Raw genomic sequence first — 25,799 nt, forward strand, 5'->3', positions numbered from 1 at the left:
AATATGCTTTTTTCCTATATACAATATATACGTATTCACTATTCTTATAATCTTTTCTATACACTTATATCTTAGATTCATAGAACACTAGGAAGCTGTTCGCTGGTGTTACGCAGTAATGGGTAGTTATTATTTATGTTGGACGCTATATTGGTGTTTTTATATCCGTGTTTTTAATCTTTCAGATAGAAATCGACACCACAATACAATCAAAAAGCCATCAAACTGGTCATTTTTCAATTTCCCCGGTTATTTTGCTCGAAATCGGAAAATAATAATCTCGACGACTTTCCGACAGCCGCATGAAATTACGTGCTAAAATCACCCCAGTTTATAAGAAAAATGTGTCAAACGGTGGAATAAGTTGGTGAAATGGTTTACTGTAATAGTTTATTTTAATACATATTTATTTATAAGTTTGAGGTGTAATAATTATTTATCATTTTAATCATAAAACGATTTCATTTTATTTCAAAGCAAAATAATAAGCGCAGTATTTTTGTTTTCATTTTATACAATTTGCATTTTTAATTTCTAATACATATTAATATAATTCAAGGTTAATCGTGTCATAATAGACATATAGTATGATTTTAAAGCTTATTAAACATAACATAAACACGATATTTTTAAATCGTTATTACTGAATAATTTTATTTAATAAGGCATTAGTGACTAGAGGCATTAATGTTATTTTTCTTCTGCGTCATAATATCTGTGATCCATAGAGCGATTACACCTGTTACGCGTAGGCACAATAATCGAGAACATGGTAGACAAAACTGAATAATATACATTATGCATCGAAATTTTGAACTTTTAAAAAATATTTTTGGGAGATTTTTATGCAAGTTCTAATAATGCTGATATTTATTATAGTTCATTGATCATTCCGTCAGTATCAATCACCAATGGGTTCAATATAAATCATCAATGTATACCTATTAATATACATACTAAATATTCCTATAAACTTACAACTTTGATTTTTTGATTTATTTATAAAAGTATCAATGGACCTAGGTACCTAAAACCGTTTAGCCGTAACACTATTTCGAATACTTATCGTATACACACTACACAGACAAAAAAAAACACACTTCATTGTAAAACCAATACATTCATCGCTCTGCTCAGAATCTAAAAACCAATTTATTTCGACTTTTATCCAAAATTATGGATGTTCCGTTTTTACGGGATTTTTATCAGTTCACAATTTTATAAATACCCGTTACATATGACTTTTATCGAGTATTGAAAATTATAATAACCTTTCTTACAATAGTATCTCTAGCGCCGGAATATTTATCGAATTCGCGTTGTAAATTGTAATCAAAAAAATGACGCTCGCTCGATTTTTCCACGAGCTGACGAGCACCTCGTGAGTCACCGCTTAAAAAATCCATTTCTTTTCAATATCACAGTGTGTACAGTATATCTAGGTAGCAGTATAGGGTATAATACATTATATATATATATACATATATACAAATATGACGATAAACACACGCCAATTAAAGCAATACTGATGCAGAGTCAAACAAGGTTAATGGTACAACATTATAATTTATAATAATATGTAATTATTGCATTTACTATACACGTAGGTATAGGTACTCTATACATAATATAAGTTTTCGCCATGAAATGTTATTATAAATTTATAATATTATGATAATACGACGTTTAACGTTTTCATTAAATGTTAATAATAATACGACAATATCTGAGTATTTTTTGTAAGCCATTTTATATTTATTTCAATTTATAATGAATTTACGTGTTCGTAAAACAACACGGCTGAGTTAAAAACAGAAAATCGTCTGAGAGTTTGTTAAATCGTGTTTAAGGTTACCATAATAATATTATATACATAATATAATATTGTATATTACGTTGCTGCTGCAGTATAGGTATAATAAATATTGTTGGAGGAAGGACAACAATATTCCTAAACGCATTAGGTACTTTAGTACTTAAATCCGGTTTTTTTCATTTGTTCAAAAAAAAATATATATAAATGACAAATGTACTTTTTCTCGATCCAAATCAAGTTATTTTAAATTTTTAAATATACTATACGCACTTATATAGCTATAATTTGTTGATCATAATAAAGAACGAATCAAATGCCTGTGTATGGTGTGTATCTCATAATAATATAATATGATATTTAAATTAATATAACAATTTGTAGTACAAACTTGAACAAAACACGCCATTTTTAAACCGTATTAATATAATACAATCATATCAATAAGAGATATAGTAGAAGGGAAATGTGTCATTTAAACTTTTTTTTTTATATAAACGCACAATTTATAGCTCAAAAATGTATAGGTTATGGAGTATGGGTAACTTAAATAGTAAGTAATAAATTACGCCAACGAATTAAAATTATTTCAATGGCTAATCGCCTATTGATGTGTTGGTGCACATTTGATTCACAGACAATTTACCTATTCAAGGCTACCTACTCAACCCCATTTTCTCTTTAATAGTGGATTAAATTAAATTGTGACATTTGGAATTTGTTGGTATACTTAAAGATAGTTTTACAAAATTATAAAATATATTTAAGGGGATTCGATACCGTGATTTTCTGTTTTCATCTAACACACACGTAACATAGTATTTTAGACGTGTTTTTTGTCAAACATACCAATTGATCTAATGAAACGATAAGAATTCTGAAAACAGATTTGAATTTGTCATCAAGTCTACTTGAAATCGACTTTCCCACATTTTTGATTTTTTGATTTTAGCTTCTCCAAAAATTGAAGTACAAAAATGTTCAAATCCTCTTTTTTTATATGACTTTTTCTGGAATTTGGGAGATAATATCAAAAATGTGGGAAAGTCGATTTCAAGTAGACTACTAATTACTTGGGTAGGTTTTTAATATTATATTATTATACCATTTACTGGTATTCGTATATTATTAATAACGTTTAATTAAATGTATTTTGTTTTGATCCAAAAAATATTAATTATAGTACAGTCGAACTTCAATTTTTTTCAATTACTTACATGAAATTTATATTTTCTAAACACAAAAAAATTTTCGAAATATTTAGACAACCAAACCAATTGTAAGATATATTCAAACCACAAATATATTCACACCAATTCTACGGTAATGAGTGATGAGAGAATTTTTTTTTGACAAATTTTTACCCAAAAACAATTCTGTAGTATAATATTATTTATATAAACACTTACCACAATCAGAAAGACGCGTAATTATCGCAAGGAATTCCACGCACACAGGTATAATCTTATTTAATAATAATAATAATAATAAAACACTCGTATGTTATACACGTCGTTCGAATATTTTCACTGCGAATTCGACCTGATAATGATATCATTATTATTGTACTTACCATTTAACAGCGGCCTGCATGCATTATAACCTAATAATTAATAAGTAATAAACTAATAAACAAGCATGGCCAAAGAGCGTTTTAAAATATATTATTAATATATATTTGTCTCGGTGCTAGACATCCTCCGATTATATTTATAGATATAATACTTTTATTGAAATCGGTCCATTAGTTCCTGAGGTTAGCACCTTCAAACATACAAACTCTTCAGCTTTATTGTATAAATATCAAGTATGAATATTGATATCCGGCTTCAATTTAAGCGGTTATTTTTACTTCTCAAGTTTGTTTGGAAAAATATTTCAAAAACATAAATTAAAATATTTTAACGCGATGACGAACTATGGTATATTATGTACTAACTGATGTTATAGGTAATTATTTATAATATGTTTGAATAAGGTTTTTACTTTTTAATACATTTAAACTTAAAAGTCTTTAATTAAATATGATTTATAAAATCGTATTCTTGTATTATACTCATAACTGTACATCTAGTGCCTATAATAAATAGCTATGAGTTCGAGGGTAATAGGTATATAACCACTTATTAATTTTGTACATTAAAAACCACTTATATTGGTATATTTTCACGTTTAAGAATTTTTTATCATAAATTGTACACACAGTAACGCACCAGCTAATCCTGGACATTAATTGTGTAATTGTGTATGAATTATAACTTTACTTATAATATTATATTATATATAAGAATATCCCTTATATAAGACATACTACATAGATCATTTCTGCAGTTTAGTCGTACACGCGTGATGATAACACACATGCAATATAATATAATATTATTGCAGCTAAATAAAGCTGCTAATTATAATATTACGAAACCCGATTACTCGTAAAACGCACAATCGCGCGCATAGAAATATAATATAGAGACTTTATAATAGAGTGTATCACAATTATTAACACACAATTATTAACACACAATTAATCACAATTAATAAATAAATATTCACGATGATCAAACAATTTTATATTTAAATATAACAGATCTTCGTACAGGTACACTCATCTGATATGGATCTAGGATAGGACAGTTGGTCAAAAACTTTTAATAAAGAGATAATTAATCAAAAACAATTTGTCAATTATACCCACACTTTTTTTATGTACTTCAAATAGGATTTTTTATTTAAAATTAAATTATATTAAATTACGTCGTAAAAATAAAAATATTTTTATTTTTATTATTTTTATTTATTAAAATTTGTTGTTAAAATTATAGACTAATGATTGATATCTGATTATTTAAGTACCTATATAATATAATATATGGTTCAATAATATTAGAAAATTGATTCTACAACACAAAGTTATATCATAAACAGTCGATTATATTTGAATAAATATATTTATTTATAATATGTATATATTAATATCATAGTTTTATATCACAATAAAAGTTTATAGGTAGGTCGTAGGTGGTAGGTATATGTATAATATTATAGTAGTGTAGGAATATAGTATAAATATGTGTAAAATGTGGAGTATGAATAAGTAACTATGATTAGAGGGGGGGGGGGGACTTAAGAATACCATTACGGCATTAGAAGTTTAGGCAAATGTTTCCGATTCGTTGATTTAAAACCGGCTGTCGTTAATCGTTATTCTATAATATTATATTGATAACAATGATAGATATTATATAATATTAAAAAGTATCAGAAGCTAGCTAGTCTCGCCGCGGACGTCGTCGTGAAGGATGTGATGAATGATGGCGATGATATATATTACATATTATATCATGTAATGTTATGTCTTACGAGAGTATAGCTACCGAATGATATAAGTAGGTGAACTATTTTTGGTTCATGAAATTTATGATTTCATTTTTCTTGTTATCCGTGTCGTAAATTTGCATGATCTTGTCGAAATCCGCTCGCCTGTACGTGTAAAGGTGTCTTAGCACTGCCCGGGACATGTCCTTTTGCCTTGGCGTGCACTTTCCACACACGGTACGTATTATCTCAGGTAACAGGTAGGCTGTAAATCAAAAAACAGTCGTGTTAGGACAGAGGTATTATATTTCTAAAAAATAAAATACGTCGGGGCCGGGCCGAAACCACATTATATGCCGAAAAGAGTTTAGGCACGTCCTATGTAGAGGGTGTGGACATATTGTGGAGGCTTGAGGCCGAGTGATTTCTTTTCTTTTATAACATACCTACGTTGTGGAAGTGAAATAGGGGGAATTTTTTAGGTAATTAGGTTAGGTTAGGAGGAATAAAAGAGCTTAGGTACTTTTATGAAATGGTCCGGGACGACTGGTAATACTGTGCTAAAGGTTAAGTTACCGATATTTTTTATATAAGTTACATAGACGCAACGAGTGGAATGGCTAGGGAATCTTTAGAACCCCTGGACTCAAAATTAGCACGCCAAAAATCCAAACAATGGGTAGTTCTTAATTTGTACATAAGATATTCACAATAAGTATTAATTAGGCACTGTTTTTTTCAATTGTTCAATTTCATTTTTTTCTATGTTCTGAAATATTTTATATTAGATTAATATTGTAGAATGGTTTAATAATAATAATAACAACCACAATTAATATTATCTTAGCTTGTATATATTATGTACTTCTAATTACCATCATAAATCCAGTAAGGAACTCATGAGCGCAATTTTTCAAGCATAAACGACGAATCAAAAATTGGTTAGGTTATCATTGATTTATCTTTTTTAAGTATTCAACGAAATAGGTATGATAAATAACTTCAAATCAGTTAGTGATAGATAATAGTACAGTATAAAAACCAAAAAAAAAAAGTTATAAAATAATACATATTGGAACCTACACTGGAGTGTTTGATTTTACTTTTTATTGTTATTAGGTAGGTGTATAATATATTGTATTATATTATATTTATATCTAAGAAATAATTTACCAAAAAATTAAATATGTAGGTACTTATAAAAAAAATGAATAATGGTCACTCAATTTCATATTATCCAATTTAAACATTATTTAAAATAGTCTTCGGGATGAGGATTGGTTCGATGGATATTTGGTCAGCTATATGCCTATACCTATATTTTGTCAGCTGTAATAACAATTTTAGTGCACCTCCTAAAATGTATATACTCCGGCCCACGAGAGTCCATACGTAAACCGCGCATCGATACTGACGTACGCGACGTCTGCCGACCGAATTTTCTCCCACCATAGTGCCATTCCCACCACTCGGCAATGTGAATACAGCGGCCCATAAAAACACGGCTAATTAATTGCGTTTTGAGGGTGTATATGATTCTCCATATTGAATAAAAAAAACTAGCAAAAAACTCGTAAAAAAATACGTTATAAACTTGTAACGTAAACGACACAAAAGACCAGTTATAAAAACGAATTAGTCGAATTATGTAAACGTGTTTACTGATGTCGCTACGTATACACGAATGTCAACGACGGCTGTCGACGATCATTGTTGGCCGGCTTCCGATCGGTATGATTCGGCGTATGGAAGGGGAACCGATGCGCAGCGACGGACGCGTTAGCATGTATGGACTCTCGTAGGCCTTAGCATGACAAATTATATAATTTGTCATGGGCCTTAGTATAGTTCTCGTTGCGCCTACACTAGGCTTTAATGTAAAAATGTGTGTGTGTATGCGACGAAAAAATAGCCTAACATAACTGACCTTGACGGAAGAGCTGCAGCATTCGATCAGTTATTGTTTACAAACTTTTTTTGTTATTGTTATTGCAATATGTACCTAAGTAATGATTATTATTAGGTAGGTATGTGTATTATTTTTAAGCGTACTCGGTTGTCTAAAATACGTCTCCTCGTTCGACGTTCAAAGATGAAACAAGGCAAAACGATGAATTGAATACCCATATATTCTGTTATCATAATAAATAGGCACAACTGGACAAAAAAGCAATCGATAATTATATTCGTCTTTACCAATATCATAGTGGTACGAACAATGCGTGTTGTAAATTTGCGCGTTTTGCGTTTTTTTTACACAGCTCCCAACTATATATAGTAGTATAATACAACTATAATCCATGGTTAATAATATATTTTCGTAAATTAATTCACGTTGGCTAATAATTGCGTCTGACCTTTCGTTCAATATCGACAACATTTTAAAGGTCGATGCATGCTTGTTCACATGTTTATAAAAAAAATTGACCACTTAGGTTTTAAAGGTAAACAATATAAATAGAATAGTCATTCTGAGAATATTTCAAAATTATGGAAAATTATGGTATTGATAATTATATAGTTAAAATATATTATTTTTACACAGTATAAGTAGGTACACGTCAATTATCATACGTCATGAGTACAACTACTACAGCAGCATACCTACAGTCATTCGCGTGAGATAGTACAAATTATATTATAATATTTTGATTGAATTACATTATACTATACGCGTATTCACTATCAAAAATCGAAATCGAAAAACGATTTGAAGTCGTATAATCAAAGGTGGGCATTAACTAGGTAAAAAGTTAAAGTTAAGTTAAGAAGTTAATTTTTTTTTAACTTTTTAACTGAACTAGTTAGTTTATTTTCTAATCACCTTATGAACTTAACTAGTTTAATTTACAGTTGAAATAACTTGGCTTTTCTTAGTTGATTTTAAAAAAATCCATGAAGTTGAAAACATTTTGAAATTGTTCGTTTATGCGTAAATATAAAAATAATCCAATAGAAAAACACAAACATTTTCTTGATAACATAACTTTGTGTATATTAATATATTTTATTAAGTTGTAAATTATATATTATGCGAGTTGCAATTATAAATGTTTTTAGTAAAATTAATAATTATAAATTACAAATTGGCAATTTAATGTTTTAATTTTAATGTTATATGACTTATAATATATATGAAGGTCATGTACTCATCTTCACGTATTATGATATCTAATTTCTATACGATATAAAAAAATATATTTGTTAAATTATTAATTTGAGATGAGTAAAGTTTAAATTAGTAAATAATAGTAAAGTAAAAGTAAAATGGTAACAGTGTACATTATGATAAAAGTTCAATAAAATTGTTTTTTATAATTTATATAAATTAGAAACTAGAAAGACACATTCACTCTTTATGTGATTTACATACTAATTTAAAAAAAAATAGATTAACTTTTTTTAAACTGAGTTAAGTTAATATTTTTTTCTATATTAACTTTTAACTTAATGAGTTAAATTTATAATTTGTTAACTGTTAACTTTTAACTTATCGATCTTGTGTCCTCTAACCTCTTAACTTAACTTAACTTGAGTTAATTATTTTCATTAACTTGTCCACCTTTGCGTATAATATATGTTGCAGTACTATAACACGAAATACGAATGGACCTCTATTAAAACGGTTGGAAGTCAATTAACATAAAAACACGGCAACTGCAATGTCGCTACCTAATATTGAAATTGGTATAATACACGTAATATAATATTTCGAAACGTCGTATCATTTAGTTCGAAATTTCATCATATTTCTGAGTGGAGCAAAGCCGAGTGTTTTGATAACACTCGTTTCTCGGTATCGAATATTATTAAACATTTTCAAAAAACAACTTATTCGGTTTTGAATATTGCTCGCATATACATTTTTCTAAAAGCAATTATTATTTATTTATTATTTTTATTTTTATTGGTTCGTTAGTCGATGAATAATAACTATGCTATAATTAGTAATTTACTTTATACAATAATGTGTCTGTTTGAATTTTTTTCTGCATTTCTACTCAATTCAAGTTAAGTTTACCCCCACCCGACCGATCAAAACTAGTCGCGTACGTCCATCCCCTTCCATTAATGTATTTATGTATGTGCTCCATGGCTATCTATAAAGTATAAACCTTGTGACTTGTGGTATCGTAAAGTTCATAGTCAGTCAAATGTATAATAATATACTAAATTGATTAATTAATCAACTCTCGAATTACCTTCAATTTTTATAAATCAAAATTCTCCGAAAAATATTCTACTTTTGAATATGAAATTAAAAATGTATTTTGTCATTCAAAAAATTAAAGACTTTTCTAAAAATATAATAAAAAAATAGCATAGAAAAATGTTAGTATTTTGAAATTCTTGTAATCTTATTTTTTTTTTTGTACTTTATTTTAAAATCATTATTTGTTGATTATTTAAGCTAGTAACTTGGTTTATTAAGTATTACAATAAGCATGTGTGTTAATGTACTTGTAACTCGGACGTGTATGAGAAAAGCAGCCACCCATCGGCTACACTTTATACTTTATAGTAATCTTATTAATAGTTTTTAATATTCGAGTATACAGCACCTATGTATGTTAATTAATTAAAACGTCAGTAACTCTAGTTGCAAGATGTAAAGCGGAATGTAAATATTTGATTGAATTTTTTTTTAATGCAATATGTGACTATAATGGCATGCATTTTACCTTGGTTAATATAAACTAATTTTAAAAAGAGTTCCTGATCTTTTAAGATTGTTATACCTATGTACCTACTATACCTATGGGTTTTTCTTCAAATGAATTTTAGCAGCAGATTTTCAATACGCGCTTTTTGGTAATTATTTTAATGTCATATTTCAAAGATTTTTTTGTTTGGTGCAATAAGTCTCGAACTCCACTTATTAGGTATCATAGTACTAGGGACGTAATGCTAACTAGGGGACGTAAGCTAACGCAGTCCCCTACCACGAAACTACGATACCACAAAGAAAAAAAATATATACGTATCAAAGGACACTCTGTCGCACTACCTGTCGTCTCGTCCTACCTTTGACTAGTTTGCCGTCCGGCGTGCAAGGTCCCTCGTTGACGAAACACTTGACGAAGCCCGACACAACCTTTTTGTTTCGCAGTAAATGGCCCACGTCTAAGTTATCGTACGTGGACAAGTAGTAGCCCGATGGTGCGGTGAACATCATCGTTTGCTGTTGCTGCTGTTGCGAAGGATAAATTGTACCGTCGGCACAGTAGACTTTCGCGGGCTGATGGACGAGCACGGCGGCGATCGTCGTCACTGCCAGCAATGAAAATATTTCTGGTCGGCTCCGCGGGCAGTTCATATTATTATTCGTCATCGTCGTCGAAATGGAAACGAAAACCCAATGAGCCTAATAATGATATTATTATAATATTATAACGTTGAGCGGCGGCAAGAAGATATTTTGTAAGCTTTTCTGGCGGTCTCTACGACTGAAGTGTCGTCGTCCACCAGTTTATATATATAATATATATATCGTTCGTGCCCGCGAGGACGCGTGTGAAAATGCGTCCGATTTTTCTCTCTTGACAATAACACAAAATACTAAAATACTATATTATATTATACGTGCGTAAAAGCGCGTGCGTACTCGGCGGTCGGCGACTATCTTCTTTTTTTTATCGGCACGCGTCTGTTTCGTGTCGTATTCACGGTCAACCGACCCGAAACGCGTATATTATAATTTATTATACTATAGTATTATGTAATGTGACGTTTGTGAGCGATTTAATCGGTGACAAACTATAAACGAAAAAATGTAACACGTTTCAACCGAAATCACTGCATATAATCGCTGTTATTCGTACAGAGTGATTCACCAAGTATGATTATTGCTCGTTTTTCATGTAATTATGAATTTATTTAAATTCTGATTTTTGGAATAAAGTTAATACACAATAATTCCTAAAAATTTGGTTTACAAAAATATAAAATATATTTAATATTGGATCTAGTGTTAATTATGCTTGGATTATTTTTACAAATTCTTGAACTACTATCCTTAGTACACACAAATAAATTTGTGTGTATACTATTCGGCCAAAAACTAAATTTTCGTTTTCGCCAAAATTAAAAATGGTTTGGTTTTTGTTTCCACCAAATCATTCATCTTCCAAAATTATTGTTTGATACATTTTGAGAACCATTAATCATAATCCTGGTGTTATGCAGTCATTGTTTTATGGTAATCTGAAAATTAGATGTCTTAAAATAGTACGTTTCCATCCAGAACAATAAACAACTGCGAATTATTCCATGCACATTTCAACAAACCGTTCAATAAATCATTTAATAATTTTTCAACATTTTGATTTTTAAGTATTCAAATATAAATGTAAATAAACAATTATTAATTAAATATCTAAAAACCAAAAATATGAAATATTCAAAACATAGGTATTAACTAACGCATCAACTGAAGTATAAAATTAAAAATATTACCCATATGAAAGTTTTGAAATCAGTAACTGTAGATACCATAGGCATAACTAGGGGGGCTTGGATGAACTTCAGCCCCCCCCAGAATTTCTTAAAGCCTCTATACATTTTATCTATAATTTACTTATTAAAAAGATGCTAGGGCTGAAGCCCCCTCTTAACTTTAAGGTCTAGTTACGCTTATACTACGTACCTAATCTATATCCGCCTAGATTTGGCGGAAACGGAAATCAATTTTTTTTCACTTTGGCTGAAAAATAAAATTTGTATTGGTGAAAACAAATAATACTCCAGTTAAATAGCTCAAAATATACTAGTTCGAATTTTGATTTGGATACGATGCACATTTGTTCAGAAGAATTATCTGATAAATAATTTACAGTAGAAAATAGGAAACTTGTTTGAAAAATTGAAGTTAATATCTCCACAGGACACTCTTTAAGTATTTCACAAAATATCTAATGAATTTGAAAATATGGTCTTTAAGTATATTTGAAAATTCCAAAAATAAGATTTTGAGTAACTGCCTTATTGAAGAAAAAAGAGGTGAACATGCTTGGTGAATCATCTTATATATAGGTAGAATTATTTAACTTTAACTCTATCAAGTCTTTTTATAATTATAATAATTATATTATTAATTATTACATGTGAATTACTTATCAATATTATCAACCTTATTTCTATTAATTACTGTTACAATTAATCTTAATTAATTATTCGTTATTTTGTATATCTAATATCTATTAATCTTACTCTGTTCACTTTTTCTTTCTATTTGTTTTTTTTTTTTTATTATTATTATTATTTAAGAAAATTTACAATTTATATTACATGACACAATAAGTAAAATAGATGATTGACATAACACTATAAACATACATAAAAACATACACATGAAGCACAAGATGAGGAAAATCATCCAGCGATGGTACCCTCCTTTAGTCCTTTTTATCTGTTAGATTATTTTGTTATAGGTAATGTTTGATTTAAAACATTTACTGGGCTTTGCCCGTTTAAATTAATAAAATAAATAAATATAAGAAAAGGCATATAAAATATAACAATATAATATATATAGAATAATATAGTTTTTATAATGTCCAGGTATACGCCTGGAGTATAAATAATATGGTACCAAACAACTCAACTCATTATGACTTACGAGTTAGGTATATGACGAACCTTTTGTAATACAATAGTATTAAAGTATTTCAAAAATTTCAAATGTCTATAAAAAGCTTAAATTAAATCTAAATATTTTAATGATTGCATTGTTTATAGTACGTATAGAAATGATAATATAATGGAATGTTTCGAGTTTCTACGATTAATGTTTTTTTAATTTCAACAAAACAACTAAAATTGTTTGAGAAAACTTATTATTTATGTTTCATTGTCCACTTTTGTCAACGTTTGAACTTCAAATGTTTATCAAAAAAAAAAATCGTAACAATATATTTTAGAATGATGAAAAACTTACGAATAACTTTAATTAAGTTCTCAATCCTGAGGTAAAAAAATTAAATTAATTTTCATGATATTGATAAAATTATAAATTATCATGTCTAGAAAATGGCAATATAAATATGTATTCGGGAAGAATATAAAGTCTCTACGGTTGTTAAATTTGTTATGAATCCTTTATGAATCACGAATCACGACGAATCAAAAAATGAATTCGTCAAAAACTGGTGTTGCAAAAATATACTAAATTCCCGTTTTCAGTTGTCTTACCCAATTATTAGAAAAAAACCACAAAACCTCAAAAAGTTTGTAAAAGATCCAATTTGCTACCTACCAGAAACTACTCCCAATGTTGAAAATGTATTCATTTTCTGCTCTAATACAATATGATAGTCCCGCAAGAAAAAATGAACACACGTAATTTAGCGCTCGGATCAAAATCTTAAATGCATTAAACCTAATTTATTAAATGATTTCAATATTCCCAAAATATACGATTATTATTTTTATTGTTCACACTTTCAATATTAACAAAATATTATTCTAATTGATTAATTATGATGAAATAAAAAGTTAATAATATTTTAGTATAAATTAATAATTATTAAAATAGTTATGCGTTATAAAATTGTATTGCCATGATTCCATTCATTTTCATCAGGCTCAAACGTGCATTAATCATGATCCGTGAAAACAAATTAAATCATGATATTAAAAAAAAAAATTTTAATAGGAACAAACTAATAAAATGTTCTTTGTCAATTGTTGGTCAAAGATAAGTTTTAATTTTTCAGGCACCGTAATCATGATTAATGATGTTGGGTTAGTGAGGATCGTTATAAAGGTTTTAAATTTAAATGACATAGATAACCCTAATTAGACTGAAATGTTTGCCATGATATATTCACTTCATTTTAAAATGATGTTCCTATTGCTCCGAATAAGTCAGGGTATTTTAGTTATTGGCGGTTTATTAATTATTACATACAAAGATAGGTAAACAATATATACTTATTTTCAACAAAACTCTAAGAATAAAAATAATATTGTATAATATATTTAAATAGGACTTGAGCGGTGCAACACGATTTGATATTTTTACATGTTAAGTATTCAAAATACACGTGTATAGCCGTATGGGAAAATGAAAAAAAGATATACTCCGTTTGGGCGTTACAATTATATAGATTGATGATTGAAAAAATGTTAAGTTAAATTTGGATTTTTGCACTTTATCACAATCTAAATAGTTACCTAATTATTACCCTAGCAGCGTAGCAAGTCTCGTTAGTCGTTACCACGCGTATACTACATATATAGACATATAATATTGATACCGACGTTTTTTGATTTATACGCAGTATGAATATTCGTATAATATTTATATTTATAGTATATTAAGTATTTTATCCGCAGTTCGTAGCGCCGTTAGCAAGACGCACTTACGACTTCATTATTGCATCTTTTTTATTCACGTTCACAGTATATGATTTTTAACTTATACACTTATATTATATACCTCAGTGGCGTATGCAGCCATGCAGAATTTTTCAATGATTGGGGGGGAGGGTACATTAATAACAATTTTATTTTTATTTTATCCAGTCTAATAATTTTAGACGTTTATTTGAGGTATTTCAAAATTTTTATACAATTTCAACTTCTCAATTTTTCTGGTAGAAAAAATAATCTGACTATAAACTTTTATAGATGTTTTTCCAAGCAAATTGGATATGGGTGGTACTTTTAGGAAGTCGACATTGAACATTTTCAGTACTTTTTAAAATAATTATTGGAAAAAAAATAAATGAAAATTTGTTAAAATTGTTTGGTAACCTTGGTAAGACCGACTTCACTTGGATTGTATTTGATTTATTTAGTTTTTTTTTTCTAAAAATTATTTGACCGGTCAAAAAGCTTAAAAGTGTAATACCTATACAAGTTTTTATTATAGTTAAAATATTAACAATATAATATAGGCATGGTTATTATTTTATAAGCATTTAAAGTTCAAATGTCGACAAAACCTCAGTTAATTTGTAGTTCGAAACTTATAAAATATTAAATTTGTATAGCTAATTTAATATAAGTAGTTTATACTTTAACCAAACAATTACTGATAATTTTAGGAAAATTGGTTTGCAAATATAATGTTTTTGCAAAAGTGAATTCATTCTGATAAGAATTAATAGTAATATTAAAAGTATATGAATTTATGTCTTACAGCTTACTAGTTGATTATTGAAACTTGATACATTTTTTTTAAAAACTAATAATAATAAGGGCAACTGAGAGGGGGGCTTCAGCTAGTTACCCCCCCCCCCCCCCCCATGCGTACGCCACTGATATAACTTACATAAAAAAAGTAGACACTATATACTTTACGACTTAGGTACGTATAAATAAAACTTGCATATTATATATTTATTATAGATTATAATTGTGACCAAACGTGTTACGACATCAGAACAAAATAATCCCCAATCGTACCAGTTATGATTTCGTGCCCAAATGTGTCACGTTTCGGGATAAATTGGGACCCTGGAAATAAAAGGTAGTAGGTATATGCTCAACATAAAATTTTAGTCCGTTCACCCCATTTTTTTAATATCTAATAATCTTTATTAGAATTCAAATCTTATAATTATGGTTTAAATGGAGGCAATGGCTATAGGTATATAAGTGAGTTTGAACCCGGGATCCAACTTATCTACCTATACTACCTTTTTTTCCTCGGAACTATTTTTATATATTTTTTTAATTTACCGCTCAATTTACCGCTTTCAAAATGTACACAAATTATAGCGAACCCAATTTACTTAGACCCAATTAAGGAACTCCCTTAGATTATAGTATTCTATATTTCTACATGAAAATTATTTTTGTATTTTGTAAGACTGCGATTAGTTGGAAATTTGGAATTTTTTCTATTTTCTTCGAAAACCGGTTTACGCGTCGGCGAAATGAATAGGCATTCGACTAATTGGTTGTCGGCGAAGGGACCTAAATTACTTTAAGTTGTTACTGACTGGAGTTCAGATTCAGCAGTTTTAAAAGCACATAATATATTTGTATATGCCACACATAATGTGGTATAATGTACCAAACGCACCATCTTACACAGTTGCACCCCTATACCTAATTAATACACTCAAATAAAGTGTTAATATTATGTCAATAGGTAATTCGTAGGTATAGCCGTAGGTATAGGTAGTTTACCACATACCGTATACTAGGTATATAGTCAGAATACCTACTAGACGTACAGGAATGTGTATAAATGTATAATTATTTATTTGTTTATTATTACAAATTGCAATGTATTATTAAATATTTATGTGTTCTTGGGTTGCACTAAATACTTGCTATTACGATAGGTATTATTATTTTATTTTACTATCTCGTTTTGTCGCTATTGTGTCAAATATATGGTATTGTGTCTGTGTGTCGACAACATTTTTGGTTGTGCTATATATACACATACGTCCACGAGTAGTTTTCATAAACGCGGTGACCATGACGTGATGCAAATTTATACGCAATAATTATGCGTATTCCACTTTTTCAATAATTTGTTAATATTATGTACATTGTTCAATATCATTTCAGGTGAAGGAGGAAGAAAGTACCTATAGTGATTTCAATACGCACGCGCATTTACCGTCGCTGTCACGTTTGTATAATGTTTATTAATAATTATATAAGTGGTTTTAATAGTACGAACGCGGAGTGCAACTGCCAAAAATTCAATATATTAGAATATTATTACAGAATATTTTGTCGCACAGATCAAGGCCGAAAGAATGGCGAAAGGTTGTCAATCGATAGTGCAGCCCATTTGAATACGGATCGATACAATAAAATAGTAAGTATATGCATCGATAAAAAGTGTCGTGACAACGTGATGAATAGTTACACAACAGCTGAATATGCAAATATGGTACGTGGAATGAAAATGCTACACAGTCAAGTTTAATATTTTACGTATATTATTTACTATGTACCTACATCGGCAAAATATTACATTTTCAAAGTATATATTAAGCTCAAATACACGATTGATCTGTGACTTTTTATTTATTTTACTATATTTATTCCAGCCTTAAATCGCAGTGCTATACAGTCATACGATGAATACCTATTACCTACATCGCGGTATTACATACACAATATTACATAATACTACGTGATATTATTATCTATAGATTGGTTACTACTCGTATACCTAGTCGCAAGTGTCGTCGACATTTGTAATATTGATAAAAATCGTTAAAAATCATTCGAGAAATCAAAAGTGATATATAAATATATTTACAAGTGTAAATATTTTTTTCAACCTTTATATTTAAATCGAAAAAAATTTTAATTAATAATTTATACTAAAATAATAGTAATTTTATAATTTTATAACAAACAAACCGATTTAAATTTTAAAAAAATAACAATTTAAATTTAAACAGCCAAATTTAAATAATTTTAATTTAAAAATTCAACAATAGTTGATAAAAGTTAACACAAATATCAATATATAATTCCATATAGTCTAAATAATTATATCTTAATTAACTTAATTGCATCTTATCTCTTATATTGTTGCGTATGTGTAACCTTTCAAGAATTAAAATTCTATATTATTATGTTTTTAATTATGTAAAATATTCATTGTATTATTTAAATATATAAATTGTATAATTGTTGAGCTATCATAGTCCCCGACTAATAGCTATAAATAAAAAAAAAAAATCAATATATAATATTTAAATTTAAATCAACATTTTCTCATTTTATTTTCAAGCCCTACGTGAATTTTTATAATTAGTAATTACCACACCAACCACCGCGTGATAATTCAATAATTAAAAATAGTCAAGTAGCCAACAGTCGGAGGACACACGACCAAACATCACTCGTAAACTTACACTCCTATAATCAATGTTTGGAAGAATATTGAAATTCTCAAATGTATCTGGTATCTCTATTGAGTAGGTTTATGATGTTTTTTTGTTACGATAAAAAATGTTAAATGTTGTTGTTTTCTTTGTATGCTTTTTATTTATTCACCATTATAATATTTAAATTAATGAAATAAAAGAAAGGTACCTAGGTAGGTATTAGGTAACTTTCGACTCAACTATATAATTGTTTCCATATTGACATAATTTAACGAGTTGAAAAAAATCGTTAACTTTCCCAGCCTTGATAAATTAAACATTTCCATGATATTATGTTCAGAGCAGTCACAAAGTTTTTCAGAACCAAGGAAGTTATTGATTTTGGGGCCATTAAATCATTATAGCCCGATATTATTATAAAAAATATAGTCACAGAGATTTGAAAAATGTTAGCAAATTTAACTTTTACCAACCAAGTACCTAGGTCAGTAAGACTCGTGATATCGGTTTTAATGTAATTTACTATAGTCTTAAGACCAAATTTGGTATTAAAATAATAACACTAATAAATAATGACTTTAGCACTACCCGATTTTATGTCACGCGCCCACGCCGATACTGGGAATAACGAATATCTGCGGAAAAAAAATTAATATTTTTATCATTAATCTTTGCCTTCCAGTACTGCGGCGAATTTAAATGACAATTTTATTGTTATTATCGTACGATAACTGAAAATGTAGCCGGTTTATAAAATATAATTACGAACTACAGATACACTGTTGCATGTTTAATATACCTATGGTACCTATCAACGTTATGCTTCCGTATTTTTTGTGTAAGTCGCCAACCTTAAAATATTATAAAGTGTAAAAAATGGACAATTCTCTTTGTATGGAAAAACGTATATTAATCGACATAATTACCATAGCCTCTGATCGGTTACACTAATTGTATTAATTATTCATCGCACTAATTGTATTTATTATCTTTTGCGGTTTGACACAATCATTAATATTCACATTTCATTATTTCATATTTTCGTCAACTGATTTAAACTTTCCCACGACGATTGAATCTGAATTCGGACTATTAGTTTTTAATTTTTTCTATGCCTACATGGAACATGCAGAACAGCTCTCTATTGTGCAACTCCGTAATAATAATTATATATTTTCATGACTGCAGAAATAATATCATATTATTATTGTTATTACTTACTAGTTATTTGTTACACGAAATACTGGAAAATGAACGACGTTGGTGTAGCTAAATAGCCTATTCGTAACGCCGTCTTTACTGGTGTTTAAAATATTACACATTTGCACAATAAATTTTATTAATTATTAAACCAATATACCCTGTTATTAAGACGACGCCACACCCACGTGTGTTATGTCTGTCTGACAAGTTCGTAACATGGCAAATTTACGCTCAACAGATCGATTTAGCTCCGTTAGTTCAAACATTAGAGAGAATCACCCTATTACGAAACTACACAGTGAGAACATTATCTGTGTTCGTATGTTGGTTTTTACGATTGTTCGCTTTTTGAGTGAGTTATGAGCATTTTTAATTTACGCTATATTATACAAGATGTATCTTAATATGTCATTGTACGCGGGTTTTTTTTACGATTATGGATCGATGAGTTAGAATTTAGTTAAAACGAAAAAAGACATGTTCCTTTATTTTTATGAGGCAATTTCAAAATCTTTAAACACGCAGGTGTACCAATAGCAAATCAACTTTATTTTTTCAAATGGTAACTACTATATTTTTTAATGGATTCTGGTAAAGATTTTTTTTCTGAAAATGTTGATAGTCAGATCATCAATTTTGGTTCACTAGTTTATTAACCATGCTCTTTTAAAATTTTGTAAAATATGCATTAATACTTTTAATTGAAATAATTGGTTTATTTATTTTAAATCACGATTATTAAATAATTTTTAAAGAATTTAAGCTGCTAAATTCATACTTTGCATGCGTACCTACCAATATAGAGAACTTCTGGTTCAGATTTCAAGTTATTAAAGTTCTAAAAGTTAGTTGTAAAAAAAATGATTTAGCTAATGTAAATTAAACCTTAATAAATTATTTCAATCAATTATAAATAATGAACTAAGTTTGCAAACAATTTTTGTTTTTTTTTTTTTAACATTTTAGACTACCGATTTAACTATTTAAGTACCTATATATAAAAAGATAGTTATAAGAAAAAATTATTTATTTTTTGTAAATTAGGTATTTCAGTTGAAAGTATTAATGCATATTAAATTAAACTTTAGAGGACCACAGTTAATAACTTAGTGAACTAAAATTGATCATTTACTGTCAAAATGTTCAGAAAAAAAATTTACCGGAATCCATTAAAAAATATAATGGTACCATTTGAAAAAATAAGGTCAATTTTATTATTGGTACAACTGCGTGTTCAAAAATGTTGAAAATGTTATAAAAAAATTGCCTGTTAAAAATAATAAAACACATTTTTGTCTTTTTTTGTTTTAACGAAATTCCACATCATTGATCTATAATTTTTAATAAAAACTCACGTACAATGACATAAGATACACCTTGAATATTTTTTTTATAGCAAAAAATTATATAATAATATAAAGTCATTAATATGTAATGATAAAATTATTTTGAAGTTAAAATTGAAAGGGGGCCCACTAAATGTGTAGTATCCCGAAGCCCAATTGATCCTTAATCCGGGCTTGCCCGAGCCACTTCTACTAAAATAGCAGGCCATCCATCATATTATTATTTAAAACAACATAGGTACTTGGAATGGACTGAAATAGTTGAAGCAGTTTGGTAGAAGCGTACAAAAAGCTTTGATGACCTATAGATTTTAAAAATAAAGGTTGAAAAAAAGCATTACACAGACAACTGCATTCTGCTAAATCAAAAAGTTTTTCTTATACTTCTACATAGTAAATGGTAATGCAAGATAACTTCTGTTTATATTTTAAATGTTTAACTATTATCTTGTTCATAAATAATAGCACCTCATTTTAATTATAATTTTATACATATACAAAATATATAGTTTATTCAGAATTATGTCTTGTATTCATTGTATTTAACTTTTATACCGGCAAGCAAATACATATATTACATATTATACCACGGCATTCCCCTTCATTAAAAAGTTTTTCTTATACTTGGTTGTACATGGTGATGAAAAATAACTATCGTTTATAATTTTAAATAACTTATAATTAATTAGTTTAAAAATTATAGCACAAGACATCTTTAAATAATTTTATACAAAAAAAAAATGTATTTAACATTATGTTCCTAGCATAATGTTTTTATTTTTTTGACCGCCAATCAATAAACTCGTCCATGTCAGAACCATCAGATTCATCAATTTCATCTAGTTCATTTTTAATTTCCATGTTATTCATATTTTCTGTAGCCAAAGCAATTTTTTCTCTTTTCTTCTCTAGTTCGATAACTCTAAAATATAAACAATATAATATTATAATACAATTAAAATACCAATAACTACTTGGTAGTATATTTAAATATTGAATATGAATAATGTTACACAGCGACAGATCACAGATAAACACTTTGTGTAAAACTAATATTGGATAATAGCTATAGTTGTAACCACAAAATCACTAGTTTTGATATTTGTTCACTTCTAAAGATATATTATATTAACAACAGCAGACAAAGCAGTGCTATGCATGATTATCTAGTTTACATATTATATTCAACTGTAGATTGTAGTTTTCAAAGATCAGATGTGTTAAACATAGGAATTTTGATAATTTCAACTAACAGTTATTAAAATTGTATGCATAATGATCATTGATCAGTGCTTATTTGTATGTGGATACAATTATAATTAGTTATATTGGTATAATAAATTATTAAATTAAATGTATTACATTTTTATAATTTCATATTATCAGTGATGGGAAAGAACGAGTTCGATTTTCAAGATATGAACTTGAACGTTTCGTGCATTGACAATTTAAATTTCATACAACAGGCGATAGGATAATGTTTTGAAATGTTTTGTAGCCGATCAGGTTTTTTCTCAAGAATCAAAAGATATAATTTGTTTTTAATTTTGTTTATTTTTGCCCTGAAATCACAACGCCGCGTCGTTGATTGCCGATAAGAATAGTTGGTATACCATTTATGGTATATTATTATAATTCTGTTGTAACTTGACATAATACAATAAAGTGTTATAAATAACATTCCCAAGACTAACATGTTCATACAAATTATTGTATGCTGTATACAGTGTGTTCCACAGAATACGGGGTAATTGGAAAAATATAAAACTATCTGTATTACGCAATCAAAATTAATTTTAATTATGATTTTGTTTTTGTTTATTACTCAACATTATTTTAACAACTACTCTATAATTATTATTTTCAATAACTAATAAAAATCGCCGGTTTCGACGCATAGTCGGCAGTCGCACGTATTTCCACGTATTTTTTTTTTTATTTCTAACTTAAGTATTTTTTTTATTTTATTTTCTTAAATAACTTTTATAATTTTAGATCATTTTAAAAACTATAAACTACTGAACTAGAACTTGAACTAGTTCATTCTAAAAACTATAAACTAGAATTTGTACTAGTTCATATTTAATGTTTTGAACTTGAACTTGAACTAATTCATTTTTAGAAAGAACTTTCCTATCACTGCATATTATGATACCAAACAATAATAAAAACAAAATGTAATAATTGTTAAATCAGATTTTGACAAAATAAAACTGATAAATGATAAGATTGGCATTTAGTACATTTGTACCCATATTTAAAATAAAATACAATTTTAAGCTGTTAACACCCACCCATATGTCATATCCCCCTCTTCCTTTGGCTTATTTTTGTCATATAATATAATATATGATAATGTAATGAAAGTATATTTACTGCTATATAACATGGTCTGGGAAAAGTAAAAAATACATATCCCCATCTTTCAAAAATGTTAAGCATGCCACTTTTCTTAATTATTATTAAAATGAAACATACTTAGACCAATGTTTGATTTGTTCGTCAATTTCTTCTACTTGTCGCCCATATGTAGTTTCATCTTCATTATCTGCCATTATCTGTTCAGATAACATATTCTCTTCTTTAATTTCTTTTTGAAATTTTAAAAATTCTTCATCTATTGAGCTGACATATTCCTCTTTTCGAATCTAATAAAATATACAAAATACCATAACATTTAACAATGACATATTAAAATTATTAATTAACCAATACAAAATCCACCTTAGCATCCAACATCGGATCATCAAAAAATCCTTTGGGGAGTTCACCTCCATCGAGATTTAAATCATCAAGAGTCTCTGGTTGTACATCCATTTTTTCATCAGTTTCTTGATTAACATTTGTATTTTCTGATGAATTTGGCGTTGGGCTTTCAAAGAAATCACTAGGGACTTTTTCTGGTGGAGCTTTATAATTTTTTAAAATACCTATGTAAATGCATTAAAAATATATATATTTCATAAATCAAATTAGATACTTCTTATTGAAGAGATAGAATTTAAAATTACCTTTTAATTTTTTCGGTGGAACAAAACTTTCTTGTTTAGGTAGAGTTCGTTTTAAGCTTTCCGTAGTCACCGCTAATCTTTCAGTCATTCTTGATGATTCTGGTTTACGTTTGGAAATGTTATCCTTGTGAACTTTGGAAGAGATATGAACACTCCATGAAGAATCATCTTTTATGTTCAATTTACATACAGCGCATGACAATTGACCGCTTAAGCTATATGTTTATATGCTAATAATTAAGGATTTTAATTCAACACCATAATTTTATAATTTCATGTATTTCATACATTATGACTTGAAAGTTGGAAATTATAACTTTGATTATAAATACTAGTATTTATATTTTTTTTATCGATGGTTATAAATTATAATAAGATATGTTCAAGTCATACCTTAATTAGACAATGATAAACATATTAATTATAATCAAATTTACTTTTGAATATGTATGAGATACCTATTTGATTCATCGTAAAAGTAAAAGAAATAAAATCAAAATCTCATCGTAAAACCTTGCATCTTGAGAAACGAAAAATAGTCATTAAATATGCAAAGTAAAAAAGCAGGTAAGTGGATGTCGCTCTGCTGTACAGTAGATTACAAGTGGGTTATTGTATAATGGTTGTATTAGACTTGAATTCAATGATATAATATCATTGTATAAGAAAAACGATTCTGAGCGGAGACGGTTTGTCAGTCTGGATATTTTATATTTTTTATTATTTATTTTATCATGTAAGTTGAATTAATATTAAAATATTATAATTTTTTATTTGTTTCTATAGTGATAAACAAAGCGTTAGAAATTAAAATCCCATTTTTACCGGTTTTTCGTAATTTTTCGGTGGTTTTTCCCGTGGCATTAAATAACTATTGAGAAAATCGAAAAATGACCTCTCTAAAGTACCATCTTGATCCAATTTGCTAAAAGATAAGGTACTATATGTTGAAATCGAAACACTCCTTCTGGAAGAAATTTTGTATACAGGATATAAAAATAAAAAAAAATAAATAAATACCATTGTAAAATATACACCTAGAATAATCAATTTGGAATAGTTAGAAAAATTAAATGTAGGTATAATATTCATATCAATTCAAATAAATGTATTAAATTCTCAATATACAATTTAATATTACCCATTTCTTTCTCACAGCCAGTTTACGCATACAAATATAATATCAATATAATATCTAAATTAAGTGAGATAATTTTAACCGTTCGTTGTTGTTAGGTATTAATAGTACCTACACAATTTTACATACCTAAAAATGATGTATATAATTAATGAACCATAGCCATAATAGAATTCTAGGTATTATGTTGTCTATAGAATGAACACAGTATTAAATTGTAAAATTACTAACTGATATAGGATATGTAGTATTTACAATCTTGTGATAAATGCTACCCAGACTAAACAATAAATAATAATATATAGAACTTAACACTGCGAAAGTGAAAAATACACTGATTGTAAAAATTACATTTTGATATTTTTCTGCAATATGTAATTATATGGTAATAAAATTGGCATATCGGACTCAAAAAGCCATCGTACGATAAAATATGATCACAAAATTAAAAGGATATTTTGCCAGTGGTGACTCAATTTTCTTCTTCACCCTTTGAGTCTGTAGTTTTTGCTTGAGCATTAATAAACGCAATTCATTCTGGGACACTTGTTTCTTCTTCGTTGCACTCATCGATGCCATGTTTTCTACTACGATTTTTAAAAAACCCACGAATAAATTAAATACGACTATGCAACAAAACAATAGACATTCATTTAAAACTTAACATTCATAACGTAACTCATACACGTAAATACAATTAATAAATTATCAGTCAACATAAACTAATATAATTTATAAGTACAGTTTAAATTCAAGTTTTGACCAACAAACGATATCAATTATCAACATAACATTAATATCAAATTTAATATCTATTATCTTTTCTACACATATGTCGGCGAAGATAGCAGCTGCTGCACGCCCATAGAAAAGAGATTAACAACGGTCCACGATGTAGAGAAAACCATTGAACTATATAATAATTATATAGTTATTATATAGTTCAATGGAGAAAACAGATACCTACCAATATAATACATGCTATTATCCAAGGCCAAATGCCAATCAGGCCACATTTCTAGTCGTCTATAACCTAACATAACCTATTTTTTTTAAAGCGAATTTGCGTTGGCGTCGAGCATCGAATACTCTCTTTTCATAAAAGTCCTCTTTCTCTAGTAAATGCTAATGTACGTATGTCCAGAATTACTGTTGTAGCAC

The 25,799-nt window shown here is 28.1% G+C and overlaps 2 protein-coding genes across 2 annotated transcripts; both read right to left on the bottom strand.

The window, feature by feature from the left end:
• Positions 1–4,361: 4,361 nt before the first annotated feature.
• Positions 4,362–10,675, bottom strand: LOC100158928 (ejaculatory bulb-specific protein 3). Its single transcript, XM_001951412.5, has 2 exons — positions 10,154–10,675; positions 4,362–5,393 (listed from the first exon to the last, which is right to left on the bottom strand). Exons 1-2 carry the CDS (start codon positions 10,458–10,460, stop codon positions 5,209–5,211), a joined length of 492 nt encoding a protein of 163 aa, XP_001951447.2. The 5' UTR covers positions 10,461–10,675; the 3' UTR covers positions 4,362–5,208.
• Positions 10,676–20,984: 10,309 nt separating this feature from the next.
• LOC100166390 (zinc finger protein 830) lies at positions 20,985–25,408 on the bottom strand. The gene is made up of 5 exons (XM_001948369.5): positions 25,096–25,408; positions 23,501–23,721; positions 23,214–23,419; positions 22,968–23,137; positions 20,985–21,411 (listed from the first exon to the last, which is right to left on the bottom strand). The coding sequence occupies exons 1-5, from the start codon at positions 25,215–25,217 to the stop codon at positions 21,264–21,266; spliced, it is 867 nt and encodes a 288-aa protein (XP_001948404.3). The 5' UTR covers positions 25,218–25,408; the 3' UTR covers positions 20,985–21,263.
• Between the last annotated feature and the right edge of the window lie 391 nt (positions 25,409–25,799).

The sequence above is a fragment of the Acyrthosiphon pisum genome, chromosome A1 (genome assembly GCF_005508785.2).
Source record: "Acyrthosiphon pisum isolate AL4f chromosome A1, pea_aphid_22Mar2018_4r6ur, whole genome shotgun sequence".
Taxonomy (NCBI): Eukaryota; Metazoa; Arthropoda; class Insecta; order Hemiptera; family Aphididae; genus Acyrthosiphon; species Acyrthosiphon pisum.